The sequence below is a fragment of the Choloepus didactylus genome, chromosome 1 (assembly GCF_015220235.1).
Source record: "Choloepus didactylus isolate mChoDid1 chromosome 1, mChoDid1.pri, whole genome shotgun sequence".
Classification (NCBI taxonomy): Eukaryota; Metazoa; Chordata; class Mammalia; order Pilosa; family Megalonychidae; genus Choloepus; species Choloepus didactylus.
In genome coordinates, this window is record NC_051307.1 from 165,570,740 (window position 1) to 165,583,797 (window position 13,058).

General features: G+C 38.4%; 1 protein-coding gene across 5 annotated transcripts in view; it reads right to left on the minus strand.

Moving 5' to 3' along the window:
• NEK11 (NIMA related kinase 11) overlaps positions 1-13,058 on the minus strand; it is a 314,565-nt gene that overhangs the window by 193,609 nt on the left and 107,898 nt on the right. For all 5 annotated transcript variants that reach the window (XM_037844899.1, XM_037844909.1, XM_037844925.1 and 2 more), the window contains 4 exons: positions 8,462-8,611; positions 8,291-8,369; positions 6,125-6,210; positions 2,050-2,169 (listed from right to left, as the gene is read on the minus strand). In XM_037844899.1, coding sequence (XP_037700827.1) covers positions 2,050-2,169; positions 6,125-6,210; positions 8,291-8,369; positions 8,462-8,611 — 435 coding nt within the window. The remainder of the gene's footprint in view (positions 1-2,049; positions 2,170-6,124; positions 6,211-8,290; positions 8,370-8,461; positions 8,612-13,058) is intronic.

A 13,058-nucleotide genomic window follows, 5' to 3' on the forward strand; every position in this document is an offset into this window, starting at 1 on the left:
TTTCTGGATAAACAAAGCCATAAAAAAGGAAAATAGAGCTACATAGCAAAGAATTTATGGAAAATAATACACGAGTTACTGTAGACAGGAGTTTTGCTATATACACATTTCTTTGTTTCCTCCACTGTAAGAGACGTGTGTTCAATAGACTTGCTACTAAACTGGAAGAAAGATTTGAGTTCTTATGATAACTTCTGTGCTAATTTATACTTAGAACTTCTGAAAAGTCAGTGAACATCCCTGTAGTCAGTTTTTTTCTTTTTCTATAAAATGGGCACATTATAATCCTTCTGTCAAGATTCATTTTCTAGATTAAGATGCATCCTCCCTCTCAAATCCTAGAAATAACGAACAAAAACAATTGATCCCAAAGCAATTCACTGATAAAATCAAGACCACACTTTATTTCAAATCCATTACCTTTTAATAAGGAAAATATTGGCATTATGCAGAAGATCTATGACTTTCTTTTGTGTGTAAAAAGAAAACAGTTTTAATCAGAACAATAATTTATTACGTATATGTAAATCATTAAATTTTTAATCTTTTTCCATCAGAAATTTAATTTTCTTTTTACCCTCAACCAACGATATGAATCATGGTACCCTGGAAAAATTAATGACTTGGAAATGTTAGAAACAGATTTGGGAATGGAACAAAATGGAGACCATGAGTTGATGCAATGGCTCAAGCAATTTACACATCTTTTCTGAGTAAAACTCACACACAGCGGTTTGCTGAAACCAACTTAAACTGGATCCCAAGAGTGGATTGTGTGCATCTCTTTCCAACTGCCTATTCAATGGTATCACATTCGTAGCTTGAAATTGGCCATGGTGGGAGTATTTACAACTCAGAAATCAGCAAACAAATCAGCACCCCCAGCCCCCACCCCAGAGCTGGTTGTTAAGTATTTATCAGCACACTACTGCCCATGATGTACTTTGATAGAAAACTCTGTCCACATTTATAAAAGAAAGCATGTGTTAAGGGAAAATGGTCTCATATTCTCACTTGGTTCATCATGATATTCATCCTAAGTACAAAGATGCCTCTAAGCCATTTTTCAGATATAGTAACGAGGTCACAAGATGAACAGATTTGTGTTTCAGGGCTTTTCTGCCTCTCTAGTTCTTGACTGGGGCTTCTAAGCTAACAAAAAGTTGGCAGAGGAAGAAAGAAGAAGAAAAATGAGGAAACTAGATGAACTACCAACTGAAGAATCAGACTGAGAAATTGAGAGTCTAAGCCTCTTTGGAATTCCACTTTTTCATATAAATACTCTAATTACTTGTGATATCTCCCACAAGCAGCACTGCCCTGAGCATAGACTTTTCAAAAGGCTTCACTTGACAGTAATATAAATCCCTTATTTTATAAGACCAAATGTATCCCCTTAAGACAAAGCCATCGATCTTGAAAATAACTATATGAAATCAATATTTCATAATATGAAATACCCTCCAAACAACCGGATTCTAGCACACTAATTGTAAACAGTGAAAAAAAAAAAAAAAAACCTGCAGTACAAAATGATAGCTAGAATCAATCCAGTATTTTTAAAATAAAAAATCTACTGCTTTCACATCTCTGGTTTAAAATAAAATAAAATAAGGAATTCTAGCCTTTCTTGACAGAACAGAACAGAGCTTTGTTTCCAATCTCCTTCCAAATGCCAGTACATTCTCCTCCCCATAGATCTTCCCCAGTTCAGGGATGAGAGTGGAATAGTGAAGCTGGAGTATAGACAGAAGGTGTCAGCAACAATGAGGTTCCATTTGGAGACTGACTCTATTTTCATCAAAATAACCTCCCTGGTATTCAACTTTCCCTTCACATAAGACTGAAAGCCTGATCGTTATAGTGCCTGGCAGTCACATCAACTACGGTTCAATAATGCTCTGTTGAAGGAATGAGTAAATGAATAAACAAACATAAAATCATGTTCATTTTGATTTTTTGTGTTGGCTTGTGCTTTTCTTCAGTAAATTCTTTTAAAGCCCTGGAAAGTAGTGGAGTGGGTGGGGGCCCAGAAGAAAGGCAGCTTACTTCAGCTTCCTTGCTTTCTCATCAGCTGCCTGGAGCTTCCTCAGCCGCATCCTTTCTCTCGGTGTCATTTTCTGCACTTCAGACAGGGCTCGCAGAGTCTGGAGGTGGATCTTTTTTTGCCTATAAGTAATAAAGATTCCCCGCATGCAACTCATTCCAAACATGCTCAGAGAAATTAAACAAATATTTTAAAGATTTTACAGTGTATCATTGCACTAGTGAGAGAGGAAAAACATCTTGAGACAGGCCAGGCAAAAACTAATAAACTCTGGGTAGGTAATGAGCCAACCAGGACTATAGTTAATCAGCAGTATTTTTCAAATTAGATTTTTGTTTAAAAACAAATTACGTACTTTCCAAATTTCTGCTCATTTCATTGCTTATAACTGGCTTCATAATGTAAGACAAATTAGCATTTGGCAATTAAGGAGTAAATAGACGGGCAGAGTAATTCAACCATATGGATAAGGACACAATCTTTGGCGTAGATAGGCAGGGTTTGAATCCCATCTCCACCACTCATTAGTTCTGTACCCTTGGGAAAATCACAGAATCTCTCTGAACCTCAGTTTTCTCCTTTGGTAAGAATGGGCTATCATGAATATCACCTGAGATAATGAGGTACAGTGTCTGGCACATAAACTATTAGAACATGGTTGTGTTATTACAGCTAAGTTATAATGAACGTGTCTCAAATTCTTAACTTAGTACAGAGGTATGTTTTTATGGTAGCATGATGTGGTAATTAACCACACAGTATAATAACACTCTCTGGGTTCAAATCCCAGCTCCCAGGTTACAAGGTAGATGCCCTTTAGCAAGAGCATTTAACCTCTCTCTGACTATTTAAAAAAAAAAAAAATAGCACCTACTTCATATGGTTGCTTTGAGTTCAAATGAGTTCATTCATGCATTATTCCTATAACAGAGCCAGGCATATGGCCATTGCCCAAAAAAATTAGCCAATATTATTATTTAAGAAGCTTGTTCTTTGACTAAAGAAATGTGCTTAAGTTAATCATGCATTGAAAGGTCCGCAACTACATTCTCAATAACTTTTGCTTCTGTTCCAGAGTTGGTTAGGGCTCAACAATGCAGAATGCCTTTCACAATCAACTTGCTCCTTAAAAAACACTTTGAGGAAATTGTAACATCCATGATAGTAAGTTTTCATCTCTCTGGAATACTATCCAGACCACAGCCTCCAAAGGACATGCAATTTTCAGGAATGTACATACCTTATTTTATAAGACCAAATGTATCTCCTTAAGACAAAGTAATTTATCTTGAAAATAACTATATGAACTCAATATTTCATAACATGAAATAGCCTCAAAACAACCAGATTCTAGCACACTATTTATTGTAAACAGTGAAAAAATCCACAGGGCAAAATGATAGCTAGAATCAATCCAATATTTTTAAAATAAGAAATCTACTTTCACATCTCTGGTTTAAAATAAGATAAAATATTTCTTGAGAGAATAGAAACCTATAGAAAACTAGGTTATTATTGTTGACAGGGCGACGCAGGAATGAGACACGGACACAAAGCTAAGAATTAAGGGAGAAGGGGGCCCACTTGCATCTCGTGCTAAGTGGACGACAATGCAGCCTCGCTCCAGCTATTTATTTCAGAAGATCAGGTGTATATGCTAAAGGTCCTCAGGTGGGGGAGAGCCCACCAGATACTTATGTTTACATCAGGTATATTTACATCAGGTGCATACAATCTAGGTTTAAGACAATGGTAGTCACAAGACACACATCTTTGCAGGGCGGGCCTGCATGGCATTCTATGCAAGCCTGCCGCTCAGCGTTCTAAGCCACCACCCTAGATATGCCTCAGGCAACATGGAAGACTCAGTTTCCCACAGGTTATTACTCCCAAAAATTTACCCCTTGTGATGTCATATATTTTAATGGGAGATAGTACATTAAACAAGGACTGAGTATCTTTGATGGTTCAGGTCCTGTCCAACTGAGTTCAGACCAGAAAGTCTGATCTGAACTTCCTAATTCTGTTTCTAATATATGGGACTTCTAATATCTGTTTCACGTTAATCCCAGGTTACCTATAAGTGTCAGGACTCAACACCTCCAGGATCTTCTACCTAGGAAGTTGCAGCTCCATCCAAGTCTCCCCAGGTACACTCTGCAGGTTATCAAAATTTGAGGACCAGCTTTAGCGTAGGCTGGGTCTCCAGGGGGTTCTTATACCCCAGAATTTTCCTGGCACCTCAAGTATAACTTCCACCAAGCTTTGGGGCCATCAAAAGTGACAAGTAGTCCATGCTGCATGGAGACAGTTTACATAGGGGCTGTGGCCTGACTTGTGGAACTTTTCGCCAAAGTGTGCTTGGGAATAATGTAAAATATTATATCAAAGCCAAGAAAAAATTTATGACTCCTGGAGGTGAAGGATAATTGCCTCCAACAAAGTAATCCAATGTGTGAAGGGGTGGTGGTAAAGTCAAGATATGGAGAGAATAAAACTACTAAAATCTGTCTTCCTAACCACTTGAATAAAGGATTCGGGAAGGTATAGAAAGGGAAAATTAAGATTTATCATTCCATTTTATTGATTCATGTAATCTTTCTCCTCCAGAAGCATGAATAAACTGAGATAATTTCTAGGAATTTTTTTTTTTAATATTGAGCAAGCAAAATGATCATAAAGAGACTAAGATCAGTGCCACAGTGCCTTACTTACACAGTACGTTAACCAGAATATGGACCACAGCATTGAATGAACAATTCTATCCCTCCGTGACTGCATGACGGTCACTGATCTAATTCTAAGGGAAATCAAAAAGCATTCTTGCAACAAATAAGTTGAAGGAAAACAGGCATGTGCATTTTATTTCTCTAAATTGCATGTAACTATTAGCTTAAAAAGAGACCGGAGTATTCTATATTCAAGCAAGATAGACAACCTACATAGTCAAGTGGCAATAGTCACATACTCTCACTAAATGAGACAATAACCAGGGCTTTACCCAGAAGTGAATGAATCTGAGGCCCTGCATTCATGGAGATCCAGGCACCACTTGTTGGTCTGAGTTTCTGAAGACCACAGCTATGGTACCTATTTCTAACATTTTGTCCCAATGAATTGGGTTTCATGATATAAATGCAGAGTTATCCTCTAAAGAACCTTCCAATATGCTGGCCTTAAAGAGCAGTCAGAAATCTCCAGGAGAAGCATATCTGACTGGTTTCTTCAGTTTAAATGTAAGGATGGAAAGCAGACATGGTATAGTTGAGAAACCACTGGACTGGGTGTTATAAGAGCACATTTGTGCTATTTGGCCTTGAAGATCAGCCTATTGAGGGCTCCTGCTCTCACCCTACTGCCTTGCACAGCTTGGGGAGGGACTGCCGTTCTCATCGGTTCTCTACAGATCAGAATTCCTTCAGCAAAATCATAGGTTTGGGCTTTGCCCCTTGAATTTATGCAATGCACAACCTTCACAGACATACATGGCTATTCTGAAATAGCATAAGTACCATGCCGTATTATTCTACAAAGGTTCTTGCAAGCTACAGCAATTTTGAATAATGTAGGAAAGACATGTTAATAATTACGGTTCTTTGTGAAATACATTCTCTAGTTCTTATGTGAGAGGATGTATATCTCAAGAAAGTGAAGTTTGGCTTATTTTCAATTGTCCCAGGACTCCACAATGTTCTCTTTTGAATAGATACTGTAACAGTTCATGTTAAACAAGCAACATGTGAAAGCCATTTAGGCTTAATGAGAAAGGCTCATTAGCATAAATATCCCTAAATGTTTGAGATATTAATTTCTTTATGTTCTTACAAGGCAACTGCAGAGCTACCCCGCAGTTCTGTAAGCTGCGCGTTGGTTTAAACTTTTATGACTTCAATTTGCTACCACCTGGGGCAAAGGGCTCTGGAACACCAAGTTACTGAAACTCCTTAATTTCTTGGCAAGGTTTAAGTGAATTCTAGGATATTTCATGCAGTCAGCTTAGCCCTAATAGATTTTTAAAGACAAATGCATTTAACATTTACGCTCAATGGGTTGTTTAAAAACAAAGCAATTACTTACACAGCATTAAGTATACGTGTGGCCTCCTTCTGACAATTCAAATTCTTGTCTTCCACAGTCACTTCTGAATATCTACATAACAGGTGCTGAAAAAAAGAACCACCACCAGACGAACCTTAAGGACTCCTCTTCAAGGATGAAAGGGCTTAAAACTACCAGGTGCCTTTTCTGATTTACAGTATTATTGACCATAGCGGGGAGCTTGAAAACAAAGCATTTGGTAACCATGCACCACTACCCCCAAATCCCTCATATAAAGGGTTATGTAAAATTACATGGTGGTTTATGTAAGGAGATGCTGCAGGGTCAGCCTCCTGTATACCTCTTCAGCTTTCTCTTGTATTGCTTGCTCTCACTCCCTGTTACCTGGCCATGGGGCAGCCCTTCTCTCAGCTTCAAGAATAAACAAGTTCTTTCCTGCCTCAGGGTCTGGAGTGGACAGTGTCCAATGATCCCAGGACCAGGATGAATGGCACCTGTCTCAGGCTCAAAATTCAAAGTGGCACTGAAAAACTCAGTCATCAAGATAAATAATATTTTAATGCAATATTATTTTTAAAATAAAAATTAATTCCAAAAAGTCATGATGAACAAAAAAAAAAAAAAAATCAAAAGTTTAAATAAAGACAGGATCCTGGATGTGCAAGACTCAACTTCACTTGCCTCACCCTCATCCTGGCCCTGTTGGAGCCTGTCTCCATTTAAATTTCTGACATTTTGTTCATCATGAATTTTTGGCATTGACTTTGATTTTTTAAAAGTAATGCATTAAAATGTTATTTATCTTGGTTACTAAGTCTTTTGGTACCCTCCTAAATTTCATGCATTGGGGGAGTGTCTTATTTGCCTCATCCTAGTCCTGGAACAGCCCCTGGATCCCTTTTAACTGTTTGTGTATGCACCCTGACCCTGCAGTGTGTTTTTGATCCCTACCAGCAGCACCTGGGCCTCTTTTCCAGCGCACTGCCCTTGGCTACTAGAGCCTGCTTTGCCTGTATACAGGGAGAGCTGGAATTATCTGGAACTAGGTTCCCCTTCCCTCCCCTGCCCTGCTTCCCCCCCCCTTCCTTGCAGGTTTTCCCTAGGAGAACTTTCTTGCACAAGAACCTGGCCTTCTGCCTACCTCTGGGGAACATTACTTAGTCCAGGGCCTTTGTACCAGCTACTCCCTGTGCTTTGAATCCTCTTTCTTAGGCCCTTTATACAACTTGCTTCTTGTCCCTCTCAATTGTGTTTAAATGTCATCCACTCCTTCTTGGACAACCAAGGCCCTTCCCCCTCCCTTATTTTTACAGCATCCTATTCACTTTCTTTCTATGTGATAATTGGTAATTATTTTATTTACTTGTTTACTTTCTTTAAGTTATTGGGTTCTCTCACTAGCATTCAAGCTTCAAAAGGGCAGGAACCACATCTGTTTCTTTCATTTTCACATCCCCAGTGTCTGCACAGGGCTTGGCACTGAACTAATAAATGCACTTTAAGTTATTATCCTTGTTTTCCTTGGATTTAGAACTTGACTCGCTAATGAAAAGACATGCATTTTTGAAGGTGAATGAATGCTTTGTGGTTCCTCTTAAGGCTTTTAGTAATATTAGAGGAAATTCTTCTGAGGGATTTGTGTTATATGAAGCTAAGAAGTTAAAAAAATTAAAGTAAACAATCAAAACCCTTTGAGAAAGGACCATTTGCTTTTTTTCCAACCACCTGAGGCAGATTCTCTATACAATATTTTCTAACGGACAAGAAAACAAAATAAACTCCTCTTATCAGTCAAAAGTATTATTGAGATATATAATAAAGAACTGGAATAATAAATGCTCAGTGAAAATCCCAGATTTTAGTATTATTACTAGTACTTCCTGCCCCAACAGGAACACATTTACAAAGTGTTGAAGAGTAAGATCTGTAAACCAAAAGCCCTAAGGATAGAGTTGAATTTAGGCAGGAAATCTCATATCTAGTGGCACCAGTGAACCAGAATTCACACACCATCTTTTGCAAAGAAATTGTTGTCATTAGTATTTCCCTCAGATTCTTTTTAATCTTATTTCTCCTTTCCACTTGATCCTTAATGCATTTTATTCCCACAACATATCTTCAAGTCAAGGAATGTGTCTATGCATGCTGATATGTGTTTCCCGGTATCCTTTACATTTTAAATACCTGTAGTTGTTCATCAATGTAAGGGATTTTTAAAATTTCTATAGCAGATGGTCTCAATGAAGGACTCTTGTTCAACATGCTGTAATGTTTAAAGAGAAAAATTTTTTAATGAGGTAACATACAAAGTCGGATCTAAAACTGTTCGTATGGCCATATATTTATTTCCCATACCTTTCCATGATGGCGTTTAGTTCTCTTGGATATCTCTCAGGGAGAGAGGGTGTGTTGCCTTCAACAATTTTTAAAACAATGGATAAGAAATTGGAACCAGTGAATGCATGATTCATGCAGCACATCTCATATAAAATGCATGCCAGAGACCTGAAGACAAAGTTAAAGAATTTAAATAAGAATCAAATGTCCTATTTTAAATTTGTTTATCATACAAAATCTCAGGTGTAGTTGGGCATTGGCTGTGAGGCACTAACATATACTTCAGTTGTCTGCTTAAAAACTTCAGTTTCACACTCTTCCATTTAAATGCATGCTTGTTTTTTTAAAAGTGAAAGAAGAAAGCACAAAGGGGAATGTGAACAACCACTTTTGTCAAAGGAGAGCAAGCAAACCAATAGCTAGCAATATGCCTGTACAAAGTAGGGACTCAATAAATACAGGATAAACAAAGGAAGGAATTTTAAAATTAAATTCTATGACGGAAAAAATAAAATGCAGCCAAATTTTGTCTTCCTAAGGCAGCTTTGTTAATGTTATAAATGCAAAATAAAATTTTAATTTATCAGCCTAGCCCTCATTATACCATGCATGCAAGCATTTTGAAAAAATGCATTATTTTTAGTTTTCTGAACATAATATATTTGCAAGTAAGGTGGAAGAGCAGCCCCTTGAAGTTCACATTAAAATGTATAATTTTCCTTTGGAGTATGAAACAGAATATTAAAATTGTAGATTGGGCCAACACTGATTTGACTAACCATGCAAATCAGTACCTGCTAAACCAGCAGAAAAATCTTTTCAATAACTCTACATCATAAAGAAAACCAAGGGGAAATTCCTGCCTGATCTTATTAGTATTAAGAAATCACTGTACTTCTCCTGAGGAGGTGGGGCAAGATGGTGGCAGAGAGAGGTGTGGAATTTAGTTAGTCCTCTAGAACAACTAGTAAATAGCCAGGAACAACTAGTAAATAGTCTAGAACAACTGTTGGGGGACATCTGTGACTGGACACACATCATACACCAGCCTGGAATGGATGGAATGACTGAGACTGTGGCATAAAACTGTAAGTAAACCTACCCAAACTGCGGAGCTGGTGCCCCCTCCCCCACTAGCATGGCAGGATTAGTTGGAAAACTTCACTGTGGGAAAAAGAAGCAGGCTATCTGGAGTGTGGGACAGTAACTCAACCAAGCTCCAACTGAGGTTTTAATTAACAAATTTGCAAGCTACATGCACATATAAACCCGGAGCAAGCAGGAAAGTACCCTGAGGTAACTCCCGGCACAGAGGAAGTGGGGCTGATGGAAAAAAATTAATAAATAAAAACAGAGGCTTCTGGAGTCAGCTGAGTTCACAATACTGGAAAATGGCCGTGTCCCAAGAAAAGGGGCACAGAGAACCAGGTACCAACACTGGTCAACCGGTGAAACTGAGGGGCTGGGGGCTGGCTCTGAAAAGGGGCTTTCTCTCTTTTTCCTTTTTATTTTCTCCCATTCCAAGTAGCTCATGAGAGAAAGCCTCAGGCATTTTCAGTTGTCAGTGCTGACCCAGGCAAGAGCGGAGTTAAGAAAGTCAAAGAAACAAAGGAGGAAATTAAGTGTAAGAGATAACTCCTTAAAGGGTGTATCGTCCCTAAGAAAAGGGGGGTGGGGCCCAGCTCAAGTGGCTGCCCTCCCTCAGAGAATTCAGACCCCAGGGCCTTGGGGAGGGAGGCGGAATCAGAAACAAGTTAAGCTTGGCTACTGACACCAGCAACCCTGGCCAGGGCAGAGTCCACTGAGAATTAAAGGGGCTGCACCGCTTTACACAAGTGGGGAGCTGTGGGCTGACAAGTGCCACCCATTGGGAAGGATAGGAAAAGCACAGAGTCTAGAGCCTCATAGGAAAGTCTGACAACCTGCTGGATCTCACCCTCAGGAAACCTGATACTGAATACAACCTCCTTCTGAGAACTGGGCCCTTCTGGTCTGGGAAAATCTGATTAGGGTAATCAAGGAAACCAGATGCCTAGACAACAGAAAATTACAAGTCACATTAGGAAAAATGCAGAAATGGCCCAGTCAAAGGAACAAACTTATACTTCAACTGAGATACAGGAATTATAACAACTAATTATTAATCAAACAAATCTTCTAAAACAATTAAAAAATAAAAGCAATGAGTTGAGGGGAGATATGGCAAAGGAGATGGAAGATATAAAGAAGACATTGGGCAAACATAAGGAAGAATTCAAAAGTTTGAAAAAACAATTGACAGAACTTATTGTAATGAAAGACACATTAGAAGAGATGAAAAACACAATGGAGACATACAACAGGAGACTTCAAGAGGCAAAAGAAAGGATTTATGAACTGGAGGACAAGACAGCTGAAATCCTACACACAAAAGAACAGATAGGGAAAAGAATGGAAAAATACGATAAGGGGCTCAGGGAACCGAATGACAACATGAAGCACATGAATATACATGTCATGGGTGTCCCAGAAGGAAAAGAGAAGGGAAAAGGGGCAGAAAGAATAATGGAGGAAATAATCACTGAAAATTTCTCATCTGTTATGAAAGACACAAAATTACAGATCCAAGAAGTGCAGCATACCCAAACAGAATAGATCTGAGTAGACCAAATCTAAGACACTCAATAATCAGATTATCAAATGTCAAAGACAAAGAGAGAATTCTGAAAACAACAAGAGAAAGTGATCCATCACATGCAAAAGAAGCTCAATAAGACTATGTGCAGATTTCTCAGCAGAAAACATGGAGGTAAGAAGGCAGTGGTATGATATATTTAAGAAAGTTAAAGAGAAAAACTGCCAACCAAGAATTCTGTATCCAGCAAAACTGTCCTTCAAAAATGAGGAGGAGTTTAAAATATTCTCAGACAAACAGACACTGAGAGAGTTTGTGAACAAGAGACCTGCTCTACAAGAAATACTAAAGGGAGCACTACAGGCAGATAGGAAAAGACAGGAGAGAGAGGTTTGAAGAAGTGTGTAGAAATGAAGACTATCAGTAAGGGTAAAAAGAGAGAGAGAGGAAAAAATAAAAATAAAATAAGATATGACATATAAAATCCAAAAGACAAAATGGTACACAGTAGACATTATGTTGAGTGAAATTAGCCAGAAACAAAAGGACAGATACTGTATGGTCTCACTAATATGGACTAACATTGATGAGCAAAATTTGAGAGTTGAGAAGACAGGTTATCATGAGCTAGAAAGAGGTTAGAGATTAGGCATTTGATGCTGAAGTAAGGGTAAACAGGATTGATTGTATAGATCCAGAAAAGAAATGAATAGCATAATAGTGTGTGATGGTAACATTATATTGTAAGTACTCTGAACAAAGATGAGTATGAATATGGTTGAAAGAGGAAGGCTAAGGGCAGGTATGACACCAGACAGAAAGAAAGAAGATAAAGATGGATTGTAAATTAGCAAAACCTAGTGTGGTCAGTGATGATGAGTAAATGTAAAAATATAAGAATGTTTTTAAATGAGGGAGAACAAATGAATGTCAACATTGCAAGCTGTTGAAAACTGGATGGTATAGGGGAAATAATGCCATTAATGCAAACTAGAGCCTATAGTTAATGGTAACATTGTAAGATGCTTCCATTAATTGTAACAAAGGCAATATACCAAAGCTAAATGTCTATAAGAGGGGGATATAAGTGATTCTTGGTGGTCGTGATGTTGTCTGACCTTTTCATTGTATTTTATTTTTACTTTTCTTCTATCTTTTGTATTTTTATTCTTCATTTTCTTTCCTCCTTTTCCTCTTTCTTTGGGGAAGAGATAGAAATGTCTTCACATATATTGTGGTGGTGAATGCATAATTATGTGATTATACTGGGAATCACTGATTATTTACTTAGGGTGGATTGTATGGTGTGTGAATAGAACTGTTAAATAAACAGAGGGATACAAGTGCTGGAGAAAATGTGGGGAGAGGGATGTACATATACCCTATTGGTAGGGAAATAGAATGGCACAGCCCAGCTGGAAGACAGTGTGGTAGTTCCATAGGTAGCTAATGCTGGGGTTGCCATGTGGTCCTGCAACCCTGTTACTGGTATGGACTTAGAAGAACTGAAAGCAGGGACATGAGTGGACATTGCACAGTGGTGTCTGTGGCAGCCATATTCATGATTCACAAAGGATGGAGGTGCCTAAGGGTACATCAACTGTAACTGTTAAGCGGAATAGTGAACTGTGGTGTATACAAACAATGGAATACCAAGAGCAAGAAGAAATGAAGTTGTGAGGTATGCACCTGGGTGGAAGGACCTTGAGGACAATATGTCATGTGAAATAAGCCAGAATCGAAAAGACAAACATTTTAATGCCTCACTATTGTGGACTAACTATGATGTGCAAGCTCTGAGAGTTGAGTCTGAGAGCATAGGTTATCAGGGGAAGGCTTATGGTAAATGTTCCTAAATTGTAAGCTCTTAAAGCAGTCATATCTATTCTATGAGTTATAATGGTTATCTCCAAAGTCTGAGATGCTAAGCTGGATGTTCCCTGTAAATTCAGGTTTCTGTGTGTCACCTGAGACTCAGTGTCAGTGTTCGCTGCTGTGAAC